General features: G+C 36.0%; 6 protein-coding genes and 1 non-coding gene across 7 annotated transcripts; 2 read left to right on the top strand and 5 right to left on the bottom strand.

Annotated features, from left to right (window-relative positions):
* Positions 1-125: 125 nt before the first annotated feature.
* Positions 126-3,577, top strand: UREG (urease accessory protein G). Its single transcript, XM_012216701.4, has 7 exons — positions 126-289; positions 385-567; positions 1,680-1,740; positions 2,378-2,579; positions 2,870-2,991; positions 3,092-3,196; positions 3,294-3,577. Exons 1-7 carry the CDS (start codon positions 183-185, stop codon positions 3,375-3,377), a joined length of 864 nt encoding a protein of 287 aa, XP_012072091.1. The 5' UTR covers positions 126-182; the 3' UTR covers positions 3,378-3,577.
* A 312-nt stretch (positions 3,578-3,889) lies between these two features.
* Positions 3,890-6,453, top strand: LOC105633980 (uncharacterized protein At4g18257). Its single transcript, XM_020679293.3, has 3 exons — positions 3,890-4,482; positions 4,589-4,915; positions 5,976-6,453. Exons 1-3 carry the CDS (start codon positions 4,193-4,195, stop codon positions 6,133-6,135), a joined length of 777 nt encoding a protein of 258 aa, XP_020534952.1. The 5' UTR covers positions 3,890-4,192; the 3' UTR covers positions 6,136-6,453.
* A 702-nt stretch (positions 6,454-7,155) lies between these two features.
* On the bottom strand, positions 7,156-7,228 carry TRNAR-ACG (transfer RNA arginine (anticodon ACG)). Its single transcript has one exon. It is a non-coding gene; the product is annotated as a tRNA-Arg (tRNA).
* Positions 7,229-7,376: 148 nt separating this feature from the next.
* On the bottom strand, positions 7,377-8,170 carry LOC149492367 (protein SRC2-like). Its single transcript, XM_089716326.1, has one exon. It carries the CDS (start codon positions 8,109-8,111, stop codon positions 7,545-7,547), a length of 567 nt encoding a protein of 188 aa, XP_089572452.1. The 5' UTR covers positions 8,112-8,170; the 3' UTR covers positions 7,377-7,544.
* A 1,606-nt stretch (positions 8,171-9,776) lies between these two features.
* Positions 9,777-11,998, bottom strand: LOC105633978 (NAD(P)-binding Rossmann-fold superfamily protein). The gene is made up of 5 exons (XM_012216699.4): positions 11,835-11,998; positions 11,532-11,747; positions 11,300-11,419; positions 10,283-10,555; positions 9,777-10,188 (listed from the first exon to the last, which is right to left on the bottom strand). The coding sequence occupies exons 1-5, from the start codon at positions 11,970-11,972 to the stop codon at positions 10,024-10,026; spliced, it is 912 nt and encodes a 303-aa protein (XP_012072089.1). The 5' UTR covers positions 11,973-11,998; the 3' UTR covers positions 9,777-10,023.
* A 457-nt stretch (positions 11,999-12,455) lies between these two features.
* On the bottom strand, positions 12,456-17,922 carry MCM3 (Minichromosome maintenance (MCM2/3/5) family protein). The gene is made up of 16 exons (XM_012216698.4): positions 17,759-17,922; positions 17,566-17,663; positions 17,118-17,326; positions 16,254-16,384; positions 15,937-16,175; positions 15,595-15,831; positions 15,240-15,394; positions 14,951-15,159; positions 14,667-14,832; positions 14,381-14,583; positions 14,121-14,180; positions 13,951-14,040; positions 13,608-13,789; positions 13,307-13,378; positions 13,050-13,182; positions 12,456-12,874 (listed from the first exon to the last, which is right to left on the bottom strand). Exons 1-16 carry the CDS (start codon positions 17,819-17,821, stop codon positions 12,812-12,814), a joined length of 2,310 nt encoding a protein of 769 aa, XP_012072088.1. The 5' UTR covers positions 17,822-17,922; the 3' UTR covers positions 12,456-12,811.
* Positions 17,923-18,856: 934 nt separating this feature from the next.
* Positions 18,857-22,327, bottom strand: KASI (3-ketoacyl-acyl carrier protein synthase I). The gene is given in 7 exon segments (NM_001306029.1): positions 18,857-19,295; positions 19,385-19,451; positions 19,585-19,686; positions 19,800-19,913; positions 20,503-20,676; positions 20,886-21,317; positions 21,858-22,327. Coding segments are annotated over 7 exon segments (1,407 nt in total). The 5' UTR covers positions 22,308-22,327; the 3' UTR covers positions 18,857-19,227.
* Positions 22,328-23,262: the final 935 nt, after the last annotated feature.

Genomic DNA, 23,262 nt, shown 5'->3' with positions numbered 1-23,262 from the left:
TGTGTAATGACCTAATAAATCCAACAAATAAATCAAACACTGCAAATAACACGACAAAAGTCAGGGGTATATTTGTAATTGTAGGTGGACACAATCATCTTCTACTTCTGTACTAGTTTTTTACTAGATTGATACTACAGTCCACACAGTACACTAGTGCAGAAAGTAGTCATAGTCAATCAATGGCTTCTCACGATCACCACCATCATCATGACCACGGCCACGGCCACGGTCACGACCACGACCACGACCACGACCACGACCACGACCATCATCACCATTCCCATGAGTAATTTCTTCTTAATTTCTCGTTTTATTCTTGTTTCTGGTTTTTAATTTCTAGGTTTACAAATGTAATTCCTTGCTTGTTAACCGATGGAACAGGCAAACAACGTCGTGGGTGGGGCCTGATGGAAGAGTTTACCATAGCCATGATGGTCTTGCACCTCACTCTCATGAACCCATTTACTCACCTGGATATTTCAGCAGAAGAGCTCCACCAATTCTTACGAGGGATTTCAATGAAAGAGCTTTTACTGTTGGTATTGGTGGCCCTGTTGGTACTGGGTAGGTGTATCCTATTTCCAATTTGATTTCCCCTTTTAGTTCAATTTGTAATGTTGTATTAATGGCATAAAGTTACATCCTTTTTGTTGTATGCAATTATTCTTGTTATGATAAATATCTAGAAATAACTGATGTTGCTAGTTTATATACTTTTCAATTATGGGTTTTAGTTCAGTTCACATTGCATAATAAACTTCAGTTGAATGTGTGGTTTGCAGTTCATTTCTATTATTATTATTATTGTTGTTGTTGTTGTTAATGTTTTTGGTATGACTAGTAGCTTGATACAAGTGATGCTTAAGAATCAAATGTTTCTTGATAGCATTAGCACCAGAATTGAGAAGCAGAGACAGAAATTAGAGAGAGCAAAGGATGAAATTAGAGAGGGAGAGAGATGTTGCAGAGGAACAAACTGAAACTGTATTCTTGATAAATGACATGGTCTAGATTATTCTCTGTTCAGTAGAATAAAACCTCTGATTATATATCTATTTTCAGTAGAATCCGGCCAGCTTAGCTTACGCAAGAGTGCAATGTCTGTAACAACTCAACTTTGTGCTACATACCTCATAACCACTTAATTAATTTTCTTACTCATGCTAGGACTCGGTTGCTGGACCAACCTAAGTATCTAGAGTTGAAGTGAAACGAATAAATGGGACTTAAAATCTGATAATGTTCCTCAGGAAAGACATCAATCAGTATAAAAAGAAAAGCTATCTCCTTTTCTGCTCAGTGAAAAAGTTATTCCTGCCCTTGGAATGCTCTTTCACTCTGTCCAATGCGTGACTAGAAGGTTATCCATGGTCATTCTATATTGTCTTTTCATTATGTTGCTCATTCAATTCAATGTGGATCATTTCTAATTTTTAGGTTCTAATATGTTGTGCCCAGATTAGGAATTTATATTCTTCTGTGAACATGTTTTTCTTAATCCTGGATAAATTTGAGTAATATAGGAAATATATTGTATTCCTTGATTATATATGAAATTATTTTGATTTCCTTCTCCTCTCCCAGGTTTTCTTGCTGGATTCACTTGATTTTTCTAATTTGTATTATCATCCTGAAATGCAATAATGTGTTATGATGGATTGCCATTTACTTTGCAGGAAAACAGCTTTAATGCTGGCCATATGTAAATTTTTGCGGGACAAGTACAGTCTGGCTGCAGTAAGTATCAAATCCAAAAGAGAAAGAAAAGAAAGAACTTTTTGGGATTTCGACTAACTTTCACCTTCATCATCTCAACTGGAGTCTTCGATCTGAAGAAGTGGATTATTTGCCACTTTTGTAATTCAGATCTAATAAATCCAAATTTAGCTCATTGTTGAATTGGCATCTCCTTCTAAACACATAACTGTATTCATTTTACTTTAATTACGGTAGCATAAAAGAAATAATTTGTAAATGGCTCATATATGGCTAAGACTCTAATGCCACACAAATTATATTTTGGGATCATTTTGGCAAATTAGCACTCAGATAACCAATAAACTCATGGTTTCCCTTGGATTCTGGACTAGCCTTGGTGAATGCCTTCTACTGACCTACTAATGGACAGGAATTTCCACCTTTCTATTCTTTTTGTTCCATGCAGAAAAGTACCTATTGCAAAAGGCAGCTGGAAATATCTTACTTTGGGATATAATTTGCATCTGTTGACAAAAAATCTTATACGCTTATAAGCATGATTTCTGTTATATATACCATCTATTAACATGTTATTTTCTTTAATATCAACTGTTTTGAGCTCTTGGCAGGTAGTTTGAGATATTATTAGTAACTTAGAACTATTCTGTTATTTCAGGTAACAAATGATATTTTCACAAAGGAGGATGGTGAATTCTTGATCAAGAATGGAGCACTTCCTGAGGAAAGGATACGAGCTGTTGAAACTGGAGGTTGTCCTCATGCTGCAATTCGTGAAGATATCAGCATAAACTTAGGCCCTCTGGAGGAACTCTCGAGGTTATTCAAAGCGGACATACTACTTTGTGAATCGGGTGGAGGTAAATGGCTACTGTATGGCTTTCCTTCCTATTCATAACTTAAGTGGCTGAGAATGCTCTTTGATCATAAGTCATAACTGAGTTAAGCTTGGTTGTTCAGATATTACACTTCACTAATAATAGTTCTCGTTGGACAATGTGGCAAAGTTAATGATGAAGAATTTTAGCAACCATTTTTGTTGACAGAGTGAATTTTACTAAGGAGAAGAGCAATTCTTTCTTAGAAATTTAATATATGTTATCCCATGTAAAGAAAATGTTCATCTTCTACTTGAATTTGTTTGATGCAGATAATTTAGCTGCCAACTTTAGTAGGGAGCTAGCTGACTATATCATATATATAATAGATGTATCTGGCGGTGATAAAATTCCTAGGAAAGGTGGTCCGGGCATCACCCAAGCTGATCTTCTTGTATGTGATTCCCCACTCTCTTCTTGTAGCTTTGTCAAAGTAATTGTCAATCATGTTGACCATTTTCATAAATATATTCATTTTTTGTCCATTGTTTTAGGTCATTAACAAGACTGATCTTGCACCGGCAGTCGGAGCAGACCTGGCAGTCATGGAGCGTGATGCACTGAGAATGCGAGATGGAGGGCCATTTGTCTTTGCTCAGGTGAGTTTGTTCATTGGTGGCACTTGTTCATGTCCATGATTTGGCTCTTGAAGTTTGTCATAAAATTTTTATTCTTGTACATAATATATATTTGTAGGTGAAGCATGGAGTTGGTGTACAGGAAATTGTAAACCATGTTCTACAGGCCTGGGAAGCAGCAACTGGGAAGAAGCAGCATTGACCTGTGCTTCCAAAAATTGCTTTAGCCTGTCTTATTTTATAGACTGTTCTCGGACCAACCTTTATATTCGGTTCTTTAGAAATAAGGGTGTACTATTGCTGTGAATTGTATTCATGATTCATGATTACAATGTACTGCTGCTGTTAGGTTTGCTGGTTTAACATCAAACTAGATAACTAAAGTTGCTATCTTTTCTTGAATGCTTTTGTCGTATGATTACCAAAAGACAAACTTTTTCAGCTCCCGTGCTCCCCGGCCTGCCTGGTAAAACAAAAAATAACAACAGCAATTTTGGCCCGGCGTGCCTGGTAAAACAAAAAATAACAGCAGCAATATTGACTTTATCCTAATTTTTTTTAAATTATTATATCTCAGTTTGATAAATTTGTTTCGATGGTAAACTTAAATAAAAAAATAAAAAAAAATATTAACCTTCTTTTTAAAATTTCTCTCCCTTGTGTATCGACTTTTTGGGAATTTAAAATTGAGTCTTGATCCTAATATTTTAGTATTTGGTTGTGTTAAGGCCTAGTGGAATTGCCAGGGTGGAGACCCGATTTAAACGGGCCGGGCACCCAACCTACGACCCAATACACAGCAACCTCTTTCCCTAATCAAATCAATTGTTTGTTCAAGCTTTGAGAACCAGGAAATATAACCCTAGAAATAAGACGACGAAAGACGTTAGCGTTTTCGCTCGACTTCGATTGAGAATTTCCACCAGAATATATCAGTCGATTGCAAAAAGAGATAACCCAAAATAACGAAAAGAGAGTTTTATTTTATCGGTTAAAATCGTTGTTCGTGTAAGAGAAATGGGAGAAGAAGAGGGAAAGAAGAGGAGGGTGGTGGTGGAGTCATTGGGCTGGCTAACAGAATCGTCGATATTGCCAAAGAAGCATAGAGCTATAGAGGGAGTGGGTCCTTCTTCCATTCTTGAACTCAAAGCCCAACTCTACAAATCACAGGAGGAGGCCAAGGTTTCTAAGCAATCCTCTGCCTTCGCAGCCGCTTCAGATGCCAATTATCACCGCGCCAAGAAGAAAGTCACTCCCTGCGACCCCTTCTCCGCCAAGAATTCCGGTGTTGAATCCCGCGCTCTGAAGTATCTATTTTGTTTTTCAGCGCTCTATTTAATTTAGGGTTTTCTCTACGTAATTTTGAATAATCTATTTATAAATGATTATTATTGTTTTTCTCTTGAAATTCAGGGACAAGCTCGAGCTTAAAGCGGTTAAGGATGGATCAGCAAGCTATGCAGCATTGGAGAAGAAGGCAGAGCTATATGATAAGTTAGTAAGAGGAGAGTTATCTGATGAGGAAGACAAGGAAAAGTATTGTGTTGATTTTTTCCGCAAGGGCTTTGATCAGGAACACTCTCAGCCGCCACAAAACCGAAGCTTTGACGCATCTGATGCAGTAGCTCCGGAAGACGAAGACGGTGACAATGATGCCTCTTTGCTCTTCACCTCAAAATTTGTTGGGCCTGGTCGAACAGCTGGTGCAATGGATAAAGATGAGCACAAACGTTTTGTGAGGTAAGGCTTTTTAAGCTGTAACTTCTGATCCTCTGCACTATTGTAATACTGTAATATTCTTCTTCTTAATGGAAAGGAACAAACTTGAGGGTCTGGATTTTGAATTAAATACGGAACTGGCAATGATTAGTGACACTGTCTATTCCAAAATAAGAATTGAAAGAATACCATGATTGAGAAATTGCACTAATTTGTAACTAAGATTGCATTTGTTTGTATCTGGTCTATGATTCAGAAATTACACTAAGTTGTAACCTGATATAGAACTGTTTTGTGTGGTCAAAGATTGTATTGTTCCATTGAATTGCCATTGTAGAAACAATGAGATATTTTGCACTTGGCCAAGTGTTTTTGTGGAATACACTATTTTATTGTCAACAAAGTTTTGGTTTTTATCTAGTTATTGTTGTCTTTTTTGTTTTTTTACAGTTTTGTTTGCAATATATTCAGCATTATAACTATATTTTACAGTAGCTGTGATAGTGGGTTTGTAGGTATTTCATTCTACACATCTAAGCAGCATCTTAAAAATGGTCGGTCACATTTGGATTCCTGAAATATCTATCTTACTTGATGTTACTTTCTGATCAAAATTTTAGTCCACACTACCTAACAATCTTCAGTCAGAATTGAAATCACTTCGATGAACTGACAATAGATTTATGAATATATAATCATGATTTGTGTCTTTTATCTTGTGGTTGTACATATGTTTCTGAAATGCAAATGTGACTATGGAAACATTCTGAGTCATCAATTTGCGGGGATGGGAAAACAACTTTTGCTAGATGCTTCGTATACTAACGCAGCAAGAGGGAATAATATGCATAACACAGAATAGTAGTAATGCTGTATAAGAACAAGCTGTCACTTTATTAAAATAGAGTAGAAGTTTGATCAGTGTATTGATTTGACTCGGGTCTTAATTTTATAGCATGCACTTTCCTCTCATTTCATTTTTATTTAGTGTCTCTTATCTGATTTGGTCTTCCATCTGTTGTCATCTGTATTTTGCCCTATCGGTGTCTCTCACATGATTGTGCTGTGTTTTCTTTTTCAGGGAAGTTCATGAAGAAGCAAATCAAGCAAGGGAAAAGGTATCAGAGCTCAAGCTGCGTAGACAGGAACAAGCAGCAGCTCATAGGGAAAAACTAAGACAGGCATATCTTCGTAAAAAATTAGAGAAACTGAAAGCTGCATCAAATGCAGAACAGATATGATTAAGGAAAGGTGGGAGGTGATCCATATTGTTCGATCTTAAGATCTAATTCACAAGTTCAGACAGTGTGAAAACGTGACACATGAACATATTGGAAAATGAGAAATTTTTGTCGAACCTATTTTTTCTCTTTGTATTATAGAGCCCAAAAGCATCCTCTGCAGCCAATTGTCTGGTTTCTTTAGCTGTCTTGTAAATGTTGTTCAATGAGATCAAATAGATATTCAGGTTTAGACATGTTGAAATAATTATTTTCTGATTTTTGCTGTAACTGAAAGCGTTTCCTTAATGTTTACTTTCAGGATGACACCTCTACTTATTTTTCGTTTGTTTTTTTTTTTTTTTTTTTTTTTTTTTTTTTTTTTTTTTTTTGTTTCGAGCAAAACCAAGTCACCATTGCATGCGTTTTCATGATTTTAGGTTCATCGAATAGTTTATGAATCCCAGCATTCGTTTAAACTTCTATGCCAGCCTTGGATCTGGTTCGCTGGTGATGGCACGTACAAGGCCAAGGCTTCTGAACGCAGAACATATATTTTGATTTTCATGAATTTTGCATCCTCTGCAGCCAATTGTCTGTTTTCTTTAGCTGTCTTGTAAATGTTGTTCAATGAGATCAAATAGATATTCAGGTTTAGACATGTTGAAATAATTATTTTCTGATTTTTGCTGTAACTGAAAGCGTTTCCTTAATGTTTACTTTCAGGATGACACCTCTACTTATTTTTCGTTTTTTTTTTTTTTTTTTTTTTTTTTTTTTTTTGTTTCGAGCAAAACCAAGTCACCATTGCATGCGTTTTCATGATTTTAGGTTCATCGAATAGTTTATGAATCCCAGCATTCGTTTAAACTTCTATGCCAGCCTTGGATCTGGTTTGCTGGTGATGGCACGTACAAGGCCAAGGCTTCTGAACGCAGAACATATATTTTGATTTTCATGAATTTTTCTGGGGCTCTGGGGAATTCCATGGTTATAAAATGAAAGTAGATAATAAAGGATAAAAAAATATTAATTATATTTCGACTTCACTGGGGATCGAATCCAGAATCTCTGGTTCCGTAGACCAGCGCCTTATCCATTGGGCCATGAAGTCACTAATAATACAGTAAAAGGATAAATAAAATATGTATATAATGTAGTGTAGATAACAGCCCCCACTATGAAACTCACTCGCTCCTTGTTATCGCAAGGACATGCCAATTACTGAATTAGTGCACACTTTTACCAGTTCATTTATTGAGGGAAAAAAAAAAAACCTCTCTCATTTTTACTCTTCAGCATATATACAAATGCAAGCAGTTGCTACTCATACAAATTTCTAATTCTAAAACCAGTATATAGGATAAAAATATTAAAGCACAAAATTAAACAAGTGTCCAAAGCAACAAGCTGAGTCTGACTTTCAATTTTCACACGTCCAACATGCACTGTACCCCACTATTAACCACCTCGCCACCTTGCTTATCCTTACCAAACAAATTAGAGGACTGCTTCCTTAGCAAGAACTTCCCTGTCGGTGGGACCCACAAGTTAAGCAATCCTTGTGGCCGACCAGACGGTCGCCATACCTGTACCGTCATGCACTGGATTGGATTATCGGCTGGTTCATCAGGTTTTCCACCTTTCAAAACGTCACAAAGCAAAATCCTAGCACTCCCTACCATTTTATCGCTAAGGTGACCATGAGCGTATATGTCAACGTTCAATGCTGCCATGACATCATTCTCCAACAGCTTCTGCCTGAAACTTACCTTGACTGTCTCGTTCCATGTCGGATCGGTGCCACCGTGCTCGTCGATGTGGGTTCTGGCTACGTGCACATATTTTTCGACGTAGACAAGAGCGTAGGGTTTCATTTTGGTAACATGACTGACGTTCTTGAGATTCTCGGCTGAGATTATCAAGACTTCTATTTCTCTAAGTTGGTCCGCTGGGTGGTTCTTGCTGTGGTGATGATATCCGGTCACTTGACTCATTTTCCTGCGGTGGTTAACTTTGCTAATTGAGAGAGAGAGAGAAAATTTAGGATTGGAGTTGATTAATTAATGGGTAGTACGAGCTTATTATTTCTTTTTATATATGAAAAAAAAATTTAAAAGACGATGATTTAAGTGTTTGTGATAACGGTTACTGATAGATGATGAGGAAAGAAAGGCACAACTATCAACTAATAAAAGGAAAAGAAATTGGAATCCAAACTTCGAAAATTGTAACCCTTTTACGGAAGGGAATTGCCGTCTAAATCTATCAACTTGCTATAGGGAGGTTTAGTAGTAGACGGTCCCTCTGATCCAAATTAGTAGTGGAGATTGGAGAAATGCTACACGTTAGCCAGAAACTAGGTATACGATTATTTTATTAAATTAATGATAATATTTATTTAAAAAGATCTCTCTCTTGTACATAGTGTAAGTTACTTTCAATATAAAAATTACTTTAAATGCAAGTTATGACTTTAAATTAGGGTTGTGTATCATTGATTTGGTTTGGTTTTTAAATAATTAAAATTTATATTACTAGAAATTCAATTGAATAGAACCGAACTAAAATAAAAGAAAAAGCAAACTGAACCAAATTTTATTTCCATATATTCCATCCCTTGTCATTTTATTATTTTGAAAAAATGAAAGACAAACTAGATTGGTGGCTTTTTTTTTTTTTTTTTTTTTTTTAAATCACCAATAGTATCCGCACCCTATTATTCGGAACCACCTAATCTGGCTCGAAGCTAAATTATAGATTGGTGGCCTTTGATTAAAGTTTATATATTACCATTTCTTAGTTAGGTTGTATTAAATATTATATGAATAAATATTAATCAATATTACAAAATACAAAATTTACTAATACTGAAACAACCAGTAAAGCAACACAAAATTTGAAAGGAAAGAGTGGAGTTTTTGAGGCAAATAATGATTGCAGGGAAGGTTAAGTGCCGTTTCACAGTTCCAGGCTGGTAAGAAATATAATTAATTACAATGGCAGCACGCTACCCCTTAATGATTTTGCTTGTGGTTAAACCAACATAATTTAGCTGTCAGATTCCTTAATTATTTCCATAATAATCCCTATAAATATTATTTCTTCAACCCCCCATTGTCTTCGTACAAGATCAAAACTCCCCTGCTAGTTCTAATTCTTTCTTTCTGAAAATTTCTTTCTATTCTTGTTGTTAGGCCTCTTAAGAACTTGGTGAAATGGAGGGTTCCAGAATTGTCATGTTCTTCCCCATCTACATTATGATTCTTATGGCTTTTACTGCTTTTGGAACCTCAGCCGCCGTTGAAGACTTGGGGGGAATTGCACCAGCGCCGCTCCAGAGCTCTGGGGAGGCTCTGGGAATTCCAGCTGCTCTTGCAGTCATAGCTTCACTGGCTGCTTGGTTCTTTTAACTTTGGTCATTTCTTGTTTTTGGTTATTTGGTGAATATTTGAATATTTGCTTACTATTCATGGAGTGCTCAATTCTTTTATTTCAGTCCACTTTGTTTATTGTCCTAAAGAACTGAGTGAAATGGTGTTTGGTTAAGAAAGTAAATGAGCTACCTATCGTACTTTCTAAAATCCAACTCTGAACCCTTGATCATTGTACTATTGTCTTATGATTCTTGAATGTATAATATTTGAATACAAATCAAAAAATTCAAGTATATTCTTGTTTTCCTTTATTTCAATTACTGCCTATAAAACATGTCATTTTTCTTTTTTAACAAATGTTACACAACATCAGAGCCAAGAAAATTACTCACTATATTCTATGGAAGCAGCCAAAACAACTAGCTAGGTTTATCTACTAACAAGTGAAAGTAGGCAACAAATAACATCAGAAATATTATTTTATATGTAAATGCTCTGGCTTGAAGAAAGGATTACCGCTTTCCAACAATGATCATCTTTGCTTAATGGAACCAAAAAGATCTGTATAAGAACGCTTAGGAGCATCAGCACGAGAGACAATTTCCACAACTTTGTATGACGATTCTGGATGGACTAAGGCCTCGACAGCAACCTCTGCAACCAGATCTCTGGATATTGATCCTTCATAAAGAGTATCCTAGTGAAACAAAAAGAAAGAGATCAAGCCAACCACTCCTTATACATAGAGAGCAAGGAAAATAATCTGAAAGGTTTCAGATGAATCCAAATACCTCTGGCTCCATAACAACATTTCCAGTTGGAGGGTCATTTCTCAACCCGCCAGGTCTAATTATTGTGTAGTTTATACCAGATCTCCTGATATACTGCTCAGCCTGAAGCTTCGCTACTAAGGTTAGTCCAAAAACATTGAGAAAGATGTAAGCTGGATTGAATATTTGACCCATTGCTGCTCCATTGACTAAAATGGAGCTAATGAGAATGAATCTATTAACACCAAGTTGACGGCATGCATCAACAAGGTTTACCGTTCCAAAATTATCAACCTGCAAAATGCAAAACTCTATAAATCAATGCCATATTACTGCATATTAGCTGCATGATGAACGCACATATTCAACCATCAAATTACTGCATGATTTGTAATACTAGGAACTATAATATACATATTGCTGCATGATAAAAGTATATTCAACCATTACCTTAAAATTTTATGCGAGGATTGTTATTATGGTATACACATACGGGTACAAAAAGCACTTAGAGAGAACCATGAACATACCCCCATAGCATTATATGAAGCAATTCATACACCTTTCATGTGTCTTTCTGGTATATTTACCACAACATTTCTAGCATAGTTGACTAATGGAATTTGTCAAATCCAGGAACAGAAGAGAACAAGCAGGCTTTCAGAGACCTAAAGCAGTACAGTGACTTGTGCTAGTGGAATTATACTGCACCTAGATTAGCACATAGCTCTCATCTGAGAGGCCTTTCCTGATCGAGAATATATCCAATGTTTGCTTATAATTACGAAAGTACAATCATCACCCATAATAATAGCACTATTAATGTGCATATTCCTCTTGTAAGCAAATGGATATTGCAGAAAAAGTAACCAATTCTTTAGCAAATGGAACATCATAATGAAAAATAACAAGTGTAAAGCCAAAATCATTGAAATAACTATTGAAAATTTTAAACTATAGTGGCTTGAAATTGAAGTGAAGTACAGTAGTACAAGCCTATAAAATTCATTGCAAGAACAAGAAAAATAAGTAACTAACCCTCCACGGAGCAAACAAGTCCAAACCAGGCCGAAACCCGGTAGCGCATATTACAGCCTCAGAATCACCCCCTATTGCTTCTGCTAATTTGGCAGACCCCTCAGTTACATCAGCTTTCACCTGAAACAGAATTAGAAGCCTCAATAAATGAACAAAAAAAAAAAAAAGAAATCACAATTCTAAAAACTATAAAGAACCCAAATAAGTTTTGATGGGCTACTTAAATACTAACAATTTGAAGAGATGGGTTATCACTAGAAAAGGTAGTCTTGGCCTTCTCCAAATCTCTAACTCCAGCCTTGACCTCAAAACCCTTCGCAAGTAATTGCTCCACAATCCTTTTACCGGAACTTCCAGTGGCTCCAGCCACAAATATTTTCTTCTTCCCATTCACTTTTGTTTCTGTTATCTCTGTAATTTTCTCAGTAGTCGCTTCACTGCCTTGCATCTAACAACAAGATAAAGAAACAGATACGCACACATTATAACTTACGAATGCCAACCATTACTGAAATTCACAGTTAAATAGGAATACCTTAATGGAATTGAGGGAACAAGATCTGGGTTTGGAATTAGTAGAGAAAAAATTTGCAGAGAAGGGTTTAGAGAAAGAATGTTTGCGAGTGGCTTGTAGAGTCCAATGGGGAGAACTTTTTAGGATTAGAGTGCCCATAGAAATTGAATTGAATTTGATAGTTTCCGGTTTCCTGAAAATTACGTTTCGACCACTATCGCCATTCGCCGCAAAATTTCTTCTTCCATTATGAAGTTACAACTGAACCACGTGGCACATTGCTATCCCTTTATGAATAGTTGCAATTTCTTTGTGGAATTCTGTTTTATTTTTAAATATCAAGCAATCTTTATTCTTTGAAATACTCCGAAACGGGCAGTCGTTCGTCGACTGCGTGACATTTTGGTTGAGCCCTATAGACCCGCTACACGACCTTTACATTATGCCGTTGGTTAACTCCATTGGCCAGTGTTTTGATTGCAAATTGTTTATCTTCCAGGTTCCAAGCAAAAGATGAATTTGATTTCTATATAGTAAAATTTCGAAACATTTCAAGCATTGTACTTTTGCTGTTACTAAAAAATAAAGACTGTAAATTGGAATGGAGAATCAACCAGGCAGCAGCAAATATAAAGAGTACGATAACCAAAGGGAAAATCTGCCCACGTCATTCCAAACGACAGAAGATGAACAAAAATGATTAAAGGCGTACATAACTTTTGCTTCCACAGGGAATATACAAAAATATATAAATAATACGCTGCTCTTGCAGTTCCAATCCAACTTTCAATTTCACTTCTAGACATCTTTCAGCAATCGCATATGGTATCTGCAGTTCCAACCTACATGTGTCCCTGAAATTCATTTCTTAAATTGTAACAAATGACAAGAAGCAAAATGTGTGCCCACTGAAAGAATGTCTACGGAGTTGTTTTAGCTCATGATACACCATGTGAACCTGTAACCTGCCTAAAATTTGCCAACCCATTTGTTTTAACTCATGATATCACCATATGAACGTTTCCAGCAAATATCATCACTTTATTCTCATCCTGTAGTTTCTGCAACAAGGACAGAGTTCACGGTAAGCATACTGCACATCTGAAAATAAATTCTATGAATCCAACTTCAGTGGAGGCAGGAAGAGGACGGCTACCCAATTTGTTTAGATATCTTAAGAATGAGAGAATTACTAAAATTCCTGCCTCATAATCCCTTCCAGTCAAATTGAATTACCTGTAATAGGAGCATTATCTCTTCTCTCGAATAATGAACATCTCCTGTGTTGACAACCTTTTCCAGGTCATCTATTTTTGTGCTATCTAAATGGCGCATATGCTCACGGAATGTAGAATTAAATGCTTCAATTCTGCAAAAGCCAAAGAAGCACAGAAAAACGAGAAAAGCAGGCATTAAATCAGGAGATTTTTTACCTATAATTGATATATCGGAGGAAGGGTGCAAAGCAATTCTAGTAGATGCTGTTATCAGACCTTTCTGGGGAAAGCTCAGTGGTGGCTTGCTCTGCAGGAGCATCATCTACTTCCATGGCATCTGTCGTTGAGCTAAGCATAACAAAAAAGAAAAAGGTGAAACAGAAAAACCATGGACTAAATAAAGACAGTAACAAGAAGATTGTTTTATCTCTGTTGATTCCGATGCAATCTATTCTTTTTTCTATTTTTCAAGAACCATGCATGACTTAATTTAAGTGGTAATCAGATACTGTTCATTTCTACATTCTTGGAACACCATGCCTATAGTAACCAAATTACTCATGCAGTATCCACTCACCCTTCTATATCAACAGCAGTATGACCATCTTCATCACTTCTACCAGAAGTGTGCTCAGCCCTGTGTTTTCTCCCTAATTCTCTCTCCCTCTCTTGTTCACGCTCCTCCATCTCAGTTAACTCTTTATGGTATATTGCAAAATTTAAAACCTTAAGTGCAGCTTCGACATCAGACTTAGTAACCTGCAAAGTAAATCATGCACTATCAGCCTGGATAGCAAGCATAAATACCAATTCAATTGATGGACCTATGAGCTGGCAATAATGAAAACAGAGAGAAGAATGAACGGAATCTCGCATCATCAAATTGACAAGGTAGAAACACAACAATGATAGAAACTTACCTTCCTACTCAATTTCAATTTGGCATGAGCAGTGGAGAGACGAATCATGGTTTCCAAGGTTCTGGCAGTGATTGGAAGCGTTCCTCCAGTCTACAAAGAGTAAGCATCATATCAGAAGATGCAGACATTGACAATTTAGCAGGTTTAAATGACCCTAATTGCAAACCAACCTTTGCAGTTGAACTAGAACTTCTGAGTTCAGCATATGCTGTCGCAATTTGTTCAGATGCCTGCACATCAAATATGCGAATTAACTGTGTCAGATACACAATATTTAGGCAGCATGCCGAGATAAGTATAATGACCACCAAATTGTTCCCTTGGAAAAAAAAAATCTATTTTAATGTGCTACTGTAGTAACAGCAGACAAACATCTAATGTGAAAATGAATATATCACAGAGAATCTCAGGTAGTGGAAAGCCTAATGACCTCATCACTCAGCTCAGGCTGAATCCTATGTTTCGCATAATGGATGTACTTCTTAAGAAACTTGATTGTAAGGGTATCACGCTTCTGACCCCTTCCTGTTTTCTTCCCATGAAGCATTCGGTTATATTTGACAAAGACAGATGAGTCGGCATCAATTTCATCTTCTCTTCCATATCTTGGGGCACCATCAAGTGCCCCGTCACCTGAAAATTCCAAGATTCTCCTATTAGGCATTTTATTACAGTAGCATTCAAATAATGAACAGCATAATTCACATTTGACACACCTCCATCAATTGCAGAACGGTATCGATGCATACGCAAGACGTGCTCTGATATATGACGGTCAATATCAGGATCCATTTGATCCAATACTATGAACAGTAAATCAAAACGAGATAGCAAAGAGTCCGGAAGCCCAATGTTCTTTGTTGGTGTCAATGAGCGATCATACTGTGCAGGCATTTAGCAACCATCAGAACTTTTAGCAATTGGAACATCAATATACAAGGATATCCACTACCCACATCTAAAAATAGTGTTAAAATCAAAAGTAAAAATTCACACTTACAGTTCCATATATGGGATTTGCAGCAGCCACCACACTACATCGAGCATTCAGAGATGCATGAATGCCAGCTTTGGCAATTGTAACAGTCTGTTGCTCCATAACTTCATGTATAGCAACGCGATCCTGATCATTCATCTTGTCAAACTCATCAATGCAGACAACCCCTCTGTCAGCAAGAACCATTGCTCCAGCTTCTAGCCTTCTTTCTCCTATAACAGTTAAATAATTATATATGAAGTTTTACTGAAAATTCGCCAGATGATAGATGATAGCTAGTTAAGTTTTTCACCTGTTTCTTGATCAGAAGTAACTGCAGCTGTCAATCCAACACCAGAGGAACCACGGCCAGTGGTTGATATGGCCAAAGGAGCAATATTCATTATTGCTCTTAAAAGCTGAGATTTGGCAACGGATGGATCACCAACCATCATCATGTTAATGTCACTAAAAGAACAAGAAATTGATTTATTGTGATTAGAAGCAGAATCTTATGCTCAGGCATTAAGAAACTATTCCAAATAACCAAATAAAACAGAAACTTGCATAGAAACTAGATGCCTCATATCCAGGTTCATGCACCTGTTTTAACATTCTGTTCCCTGATGATCAGTGACATAAAATTCTAAACAGAGAAAATGACTCACCCTCGTAAATGAGTGCCATTCTTCAAGTTTTTTTCCACTCCACTGAGCATCAGTAAAATGACTGCTTTTTTAATCCATGAATGCCCATATATTGAAGGGGCCAGTGAATTACCAAGTAAGTCAAATGTATCATCTCTTTCAGCAATCTTTTTAATGTTCTTTAAATCTTCTGGACTGTAAATAGGTGCATTGGCCTCCTTGTTGAGCAAAGAAACACTATTAGCTATGAGAACAGTTCTGCAAATGAAGATGCCTTAGTCAAGTTTCAAACGGGAAACTGTGATGTCATAAAAAGGAATGGAAAGATTTATGCAGCACATGTTCTGCTGGAAATGGAACTACCTGAATACTCCATTCACACTACCCTTACTTCTGCCAGGAAGTGCTTTGTATATCCCTACAATAGCCACACGATCTCCAGGCTTACATGAATCAACCAGGTCATCCTCAACTATGACATCCACTGTTCGTGGAAGCTGACCAGGAGCAGCATTCTCAGGCACTTCTTGTATTGACAAGGTTTGGTGATCTTTATATTTGCACAATCCATATTCCGTCACTAATAAATTGCCATTTTCATCCTGAAAAAAATATATATCAGGAAAGGCATTGCTATAGTTATGATTAGAGACCACAGAAAGAGAGGACTTGAGAAATACCCTTGTAGGATACACAGAACCTGTGGGCAAGCCAACAGTAGATGTAATGTCACGATATTCCCGAGTTGTGAAACCCCCAGTTGTAGGGCAAAAATGAACACTTTTGACAACCTTTGGCCTTACAAGAGAACCTGAAATGAGAGAATATTAGGTTTACTCACATCTAGAAACATCCTCAAAGAAATACAAAAACACACTAATTTAAATTTAATACTCAGGCCTCTCTTATGTAGATCAGGCATGTGCAATAAGTTTACATGACAAGAAATTGCTGGTTATGCATTCTTTCTAGGTAAAATTCAACATTAAATATGATTAGAAATGTTGCACACAAGATAATGATGATTCCATAGAACTATTTGACAAAACAAAGGAAAAAGCGGGCAGCCGCAACTTGGAATCCTTCGAAGATTCTGATATGCAAATGAACATTGTGTTTCAAAAGTTTGCTCAACCTTAACAATCTCATTAAGCATAACATATTACAAACTTATTCAGCCAAAATAAGATCATTCTACAAATTAATCGGTGTTAAAGATGCAAAATAGCTGCAAAGCCTCCAATGTCTCACAGGCTGACATTCAGCATCAATTTTTTTACTCATGGACAACCCAACACCAACACACCCCCCCCCCCCCCCCAAAAAAAAAAAAAGAATAAAAAGAATCCACTCAAATTAAATAGAACCTGAAGTTCACACAAAACATCAGTACGAAAATTAAGCATTCCATTTTCATATGGAGTTACGATAATCCATAAAATTTTTTGAACAAAGATAGCAATCAAATGAGGAAAAAAACGACAGAATTAAATAGCAGAATTCAGCAATCCAAGTAAGTGGAATTTTAGTAAAAGGAAAATTACATTTTGTGACTATCCCCTCAACACAGACCATCGAACCAATGAATTCAGAAAGAAGTTCCCTTGGAGTGACACGGCGTGATACAAAAGGGCCCTCAAAACCCACGAGAACTTGCTCTCCTTCCTTCAAATACTTAGGATCAATGCTACGAGCTATATCTGTAGCCGCATCACAGAATGGTTGCATATACTCACCCGGGTTCTTGAGAATCCTAAAATCCAGCACAAAAAATAAGAACTCCAAAACACTCATTTTACAAATTAAAGAAAAGAAAATACAACACAAAATAAAACCCAAAACTAAAACTGAACTAATGGTTTAACAAAAACTCAATACTCTCATATCTAAAAAAACACATAATCACATATAGCCAGCATATCTAAAATTTAACCATATGTTCTTTTGGATTGGTTGATTTGGTAAGAATTTTAGAGGGTAAAAGAATAAAACCTGGGACCAAAGTCCTGAAAAGCGTGAAGATCGGAGATATTGACTATGAGTCGGCGACGCTTGTGATTGATCATGGCCTTTATCTCATCCTTGTATATCTGGTTCAACAACCAAACAAAATTTCATTACATACATAAACGGCATGTGTGTTCATGTGCGTGTATTGTAAGAAAGAAGGGTTAAGGAGATATACATTTTGATCAAGAAATTCCAAAAATGCTCGCTTGTGGCTGCTTCGATCTTCATTAGTTGCCATTTCTTAGCTCTGGCCGCACTGAGTATTTACGCTGCGACAGAGAGAGTGAAGAGAATTGCAGATTAGAGAGAAAGGTAATGTTATGTGACCTGTTTTTGGACCCAAGAGACGACTAATGGGTTTGGTTTTGGCGGGAAAGAAGGATGCGAGTGACCTTGTTTTGGCGGGAAAGTGGAGGACGATAGCCTTAGATGGGCTTTTGTTTACCGGATTATCCATGAATTGATTTATTTTTACAAAATTTCCATTTTTAGCAACGACGTCGTAATGGGAAGGAACTTTTTATTTTTAGCACCCATAATTAAAAATATTACGTTTTATCGTTTTAAAAATATTATAGAGCAGTATTAATTAACTTTTTTGTAGTTTTAATTTTAGCTCTACTAAATACAACAATTACTTTTATAATTTTCTAAAAGAATTATTAAGAGTAGAATAATTATATGAGATTAAGAGTAATTTAATTTATAATTAAAAAATATTTTTATCATACGATTAATTATATATTTTAGTGTTTTACTGTTTGAACCTTGTATTTATTCTGGTGTATGAATAGAAAAAAAAAATTACGATAAAATGTCTGAATTATTTATATAATTGTCAAATTGCTGATAAATTGCGATAAAATATCTGAATTATTTATATAATTGTCAAATTACTGATTAACCAAATCTTAAAACTCAATTTCCCGTCCGATAAACCAAATTAAATACATGAACCCATCTCTAAACCATAAAACACAGAAATTTATAGTAATCAGTTACGAAAGAGGAACCAAAAAATAAATTAAAAAAAAAAAGGAAAACATCAAGAGCTCAATTTACTTTAAAAATAGTGGTACGCCTGCTAATACGCAAGTGAAGATTGACAATGAATATTTGGGTCCAAAGGACAAGGTCAGATCAGGATTCAAACCTTCACATTTCCTTGTCCTTTAAGTTGTAATATAGTATAATATATTGATTGCGACTGTTTTGTGAGGCAAAAGATTCAAAATAGGAGATGCAGAAGAACACAATTTTGATACTGAATTCATAAATCAAAGACTTCTACAATTGCTTGTATACGCCATATAATTTAGAATAGAACAAACCCACCAGCTTCATAGACCTCAAGCTGAAGTTCCAAGTAACTGAAAAATGAAAATATAACTACAATACAAAAATTCTTTCTTAAAGAAAGAAAAAAAAAAAAAGGAAGGAAAGAAGACCAACCACCTTAAGATACAGTTCATATCCAAATTATTGGGAGTGACTACTACAAATGGATGGAAGAAAATGACTATCAGTAACTCAAGTTAATCGATGAAGCCTCGTTAAACCTAGTCCATAAGCAACTCCTCTCAAGTAACAAAAACAGGCTCCTACGAGAAATGCAGTAAAAAGATATGGAGACAAGCCAGATGCTCAGGGCTTGAATGCAGAAAAGGCCACGACAGAGTTGTGTCCACCAAACCCAAAGGAATTTGAAATGGCTGAAAATACACATTCAAAAATTACCAAATTCAGATTATGGGTTTAAAGCAACATCAAAACAATATGCTGCATACTTTTGGCTACTTACCGACATTCACTTCATGCTGCTGCTTCTTATTGGCAACAGTGTCAAATTCAACAGATGGCTCTGGATTCTGCAGGCGTAGCCAAGAATATTTCAAATACAGACTCGTGAAAAGATTTTATCATTGATCCCAAAAAAAAAAAAAAATACCAAGAACCACTAAAGCAAAGGAATTAAAAAGCAGAAAATGATCTAACACATACAAATTGGTTAATAGTGGGATGCAACCATCCTGTGGTTATGGCCTTTGCACAGGCAATTGCTTCCAGACCTCCAGCAGCACCAAGGCAATGCCCTATCATAGACTGAGAAAAGAAAAAGCAGAAGAAATTCAATCACCCAAAAACAAGAGATCAACACCATAGCCTACTCAAGAGTGTATAAGAAGAGCAAACACAAGAAATCAGGGACAGAGTACCTTGGTTGCATTGATTTTGATCTCAGATGTATCCTTGAATACTTTTTTTATAGCATTTATCTCAGCAAGGTCACCAGCAAGGGTGGAAGTTGCATGTGCATTTATGTAGTTAACCTGAAAGGTGATTAGTTTAGTTATTAGTTCGTCAATTTATGGCACTTGGGAAATTGTACCAATAATTGTACAGACTCCTGATGGTGGAAGAAAGTAACTCTACTCTACTCCCACTTTTATGTTTTTTAACCTGACAGTAACCCTCAGAAACCTGTGACACATTTTGAATTTGATTTAATTTTGTCCAATTCACATGTTTAGAGCCCTAAATAAAAGGTGTAAGACCATTTTATGCTGATCTCAGATATATATATATATGTGTGTGTGTGTGTGTATATATATGTATATATATAAGAGAACTGATTTACAACGATTTCCCAATTTAGTTATGAATCAACTATGCTTTAAATAATCTAATTATAAAAGATCAAGACATCCCCTAATTTTTAATTCTTCCACCATGGTTCCACCAAGAGTAACATAGAAAATTCAACTATTAATATTCTGCTCATTCAAACAACTGGGAATTGTAAATCCATTTCATTTGACCAATGCAGCTTTAGGAGTAGGTGAAGGTATTCCTAAAACTTCCAAGATAATTACCCACCTTTTATAGCAGGCAAGCATCAGTCATAAAACAAAGAATTACCTCTTCAGGTGAGACACCGGCATCTTCAAGACTTCTTTCAATGCATGAAGAGACCCCAAGTCCATCAGCTCTTGGATCAGTCATGTGATAAGCATCGCAGTTTACAGCACCTCCCAAGTATTCGGCTATAATTGGTGCACCCCTTTTCATTGCATGTTCCAAGCTCTCCATCACCTGCCATAAAACCAAAACAAATGACTTTTAGACTCAAACACTTTGCATAAGCTCCAATACATTATTACCACATACATAGAACTTCACTCCATTATTAGATTGCATGCTGGACCAAGAGCCAAGAAAGATGTTCCGCATATGGAAATCTACTTTTCCCTTTTATTTTGGTTTAGGGTACACCCTTGTTACACAAATAGATACAAACTTACCAACACTCCAGCACCTTCACCCATAACAAAGCCATCGCGATCTCTATCCCAAGGCCTTGAAGCAGTTTGTGGATCATCATTCCTTTGAGATAAGGCCCTACATGCTACAAAACCTCCCAAACCAATAGGAATGATAGCGGCTTCAGTTCCACCAGCAATCATCAAATCAGCCTCACCTCGGCGAATGTGATTGGCAGCAGCATAGAAACAATAATTGGAGGTAGCACAAGCAGTTGAGATCGAATAATTTGGACCCATGAAACCAATTTCCATTGCAAGCAACGCAGACCCCATGTTTGTAATAGCATAAGGAATAAAGAATGGGGTAATTTTCCTGTGTCCTTTCTCAATTAGAGCCTGAACACCATCAGAAAAGACTGTAAGACCACCCATTCCAGTTCCAACAAGCACACCAGCTCGCTCTTTATCAACCTGCAATGCACATAAAAATAAGCAAGTGGCTTAAACAGAGTACATCAATGTAATTCAGCAACCAACACAAAGCAAATAATAAGTGGTAGGAAAACTGTCCGAGCACTGCGTATTCTTGTTGATTCCCAAGTGTTAGAAAAAGAAAACCAATTTAGAGAAGAAAGAACAGGGTATTGGTTACGTTAACCTATATATAATCAATGGTGAATTCAACATTGAAGTTTCAGAGAGAGAACCAAAAAAAAAAAAAAAAAAAAAAAAAAAAGGAAAACTTTCAAGTGTAAGTAACTCGAAGATGCACAAGAAAGCAGTCAAATTAAATGAAAACCAAAGCCAAGGGACAAAAATGTAACGAGACATTCAAGAACAAATCAATTTGTCCTGCATGATTAGCATTTTCCTCAAGTGGCTACATAATATATAAAAACACCAAATCACAAAAGTTAATAATAATAACAATTGCTATCCCTGTTCGTGTGAATATTAAAATAACAATCAAACGACTTACAGATCCAAAATCCAAAACTAATTTGGACAAACCTTTGATAGATTATCCCCGCCAAGATCCGCATGTTCGAGAGACTTCTTACCTGCAACAATGCAATACCTCAAACAATCATCGAGTCTCCTATCATTCTTCCCATCAATATACCCTTGTGCACCAAACCCCCGGATCTGTCCAGCAAACCGGGTCGGAAATTTAGAGGCATCGAACCGGTCGATGGGTCCGATCCCACTTTCTCCAGCGAGCAACTTATCATAGTAAGCATCTACATCATTCCCAAAGACAGAAACCAAACCCATACCCGTAATCACGACCCTTTTTTTAGGGTCTTTCTCGCGCTTTGGGGCTGTAACAGTAGAGTTATTGGTAGATGATGCAGTAATGAAGGAAATTTTTTTAGTTGGAGGTTTCGTTGCATTGTGGGATTTCTTGTGGAAGGGACTTAGAGGGGATGCTCGTATAGATGGGGATTGGAGGGCTTGCATGGTGGCGGTGGTAGCTGCTTTAGTGGAGGGAGGAGGGAGATTTTGAGACGGCGATAACAACGATGGTTTGTGTTTGTGAAGGCGCAGCAAATTGAGCTACGCTAGCTTTTACAAATACGAGTAGCAGAAGAGAAGTTAAGCTACTTTCAGCTAACTGTGTGCCACGTTGGCATTTCGCAGATGAAGTGGCGGCCATGTTTTGTAAATTTTGTTTTTCTCGTTTCTATTTCTTACCTAATTATTTGCATTTTTCATTCCTAAATCGTTATGTAGCCAGTAATAAAATCAAAAAAATAAAAACTTAGGAATGATAAATAAATAAATTATTGAGTTATTTATTTTATTTTTATATTGCATTTTTCGTTCCTAAAACGTTATGTAGTAGTCATTTCAAAAAAACAAAAAAAAAAAAGGTTTTGTAGTTGTGACAAAATTAAAAATAATTAAAAGTGATGTAGTAATGGTGAATAAATAAATTATTGAGTTGCTTATTTTATTTTTATATTTAAATATCAAAATTTTCTTTTATTGATCTCATTTGATTGTACCGACTAACCTTTAACAATACTAAATTATTCTGCATTTATTCACTCACCATTTTGACTGAATTTTTTTTTTTAGGAGGATACAAGAAAATTAAGCAAATATTTTATTTATTCACATAAAAATAATATAATCGTCAAATATTTTCATAATAAGACATGAAATTCTGCAATAATTCTGAATTCTTTTGCCAAATAAGCTTTATGGAAAGTTTATATATTTGCTAAAACAATTACACAATAAAATACATTAATTAATTTAATCCATTATTTAAAAAAATTATTTCATCTACACTGCTATATTCTAAAAAATTAAAACTTTTCAAAATTAATTAACTTATTCACCAAATATTCATTTCAAACTCTTTTAATTTAACTCCATTGCAATCGTAAAGAGAAATTTTGAATTTTCT

The sequence above is a fragment of the Jatropha curcas genome, chromosome 11 (genome assembly GCF_041381405.1).
Source record: "Jatropha curcas cultivar XTBG-Jc1 chromosome 11, XTBG_Jcur_1.0, whole genome shotgun sequence".
NCBI classification, from domain to species: Eukaryota; Viridiplantae; Streptophyta; class Magnoliopsida; order Malpighiales; family Euphorbiaceae; genus Jatropha; species Jatropha curcas.
Note: the sequence above shows the minus strand (reverse complement) of the source record. Positions and strands in the feature narration are given on the sequence as shown.

Coding starts and splice junctions, on each gene's coding strand:
- MCM3 (XM_012216698.4), bottom strand. CDS start 17,821: ATGGCAACTAATGAAGATCGAAGCAGCCACAAGCGAGCATTTTTGGAA. Junction 15,160..15,239: donor TACTTCTGATCAAGAAACAG/GTGAAAAACTTA, acceptor TAACTGTTATAG/GAGAAAGAAGGCTAGAAGCT. Junction 14,041..14,120: donor GTTCTAGTTCAACTGCAAAG/GTTGGTTTGCAA, acceptor TACTCTTTGTAG/ACTGGAGGAACGCTTCCAAT.
- LOC149492367 (XM_089716326.1), bottom strand. CDS start 8,111: ATGAGTCAAGTGACCGGATATCATCACCACAGCAAGAACCACCCAGCG.
- LOC105633980 (XM_020679293.3), top strand. CDS start 4,193: ATGGGAGAAGAAGAGGGAAAGAAGAGGAGGGTGGTGGTGGAGTCATTG. Junction 4,483..4,588: donor GTTGAATCCCGCGCTCTGAA/GTATCTATTTTG, acceptor CTTGAAATTCAG/GGACAAGCTCGAGCTTAAAG. Junction 4,916..5,975: donor GAGCACAAACGTTTTGTGAG/GTAAGGCTTTTT, acceptor TTTCTTTTTCAG/GGAAGTTCATGAAGAAGCAA.
- UREG (XM_012216701.4), top strand. CDS start 183: ATGGCTTCTCACGATCACCACCATCATCATGACCACGGCCACGGCCAC. Junction 568..1,679: donor GGTGGCCCTGTTGGTACTGG/GTAGGTGTATCC, acceptor TTTACTTTGCAG/GAAAACAGCTTTAATGCTGG. Junction 2,580..2,869: donor ACTTTGTGAATCGGGTGGAG/GTAAATGGCTAC, acceptor TGTTTGATGCAG/ATAATTTAGCTGCCAACTTT.
- LOC105633978 (XM_012216699.4), bottom strand. CDS start 11,972: ATGGGCACTCTAATCCTAAAAAGTTCTCCCCATTGGACTCTACAAGCC. Junction 11,748..11,834: donor GTTCCCTCAATTCCATTAAG/GTATTCCTATTT, acceptor TCTTGTTGTTAG/ATGCAAGGCAGTGAAGCGAC. Junction 10,189..10,282: donor ATGTTGTTATGGAGCCAGAG/GTATTTGGATTC, acceptor TTGTTTCACTAG/GATACTCTTTATGAAGGATC.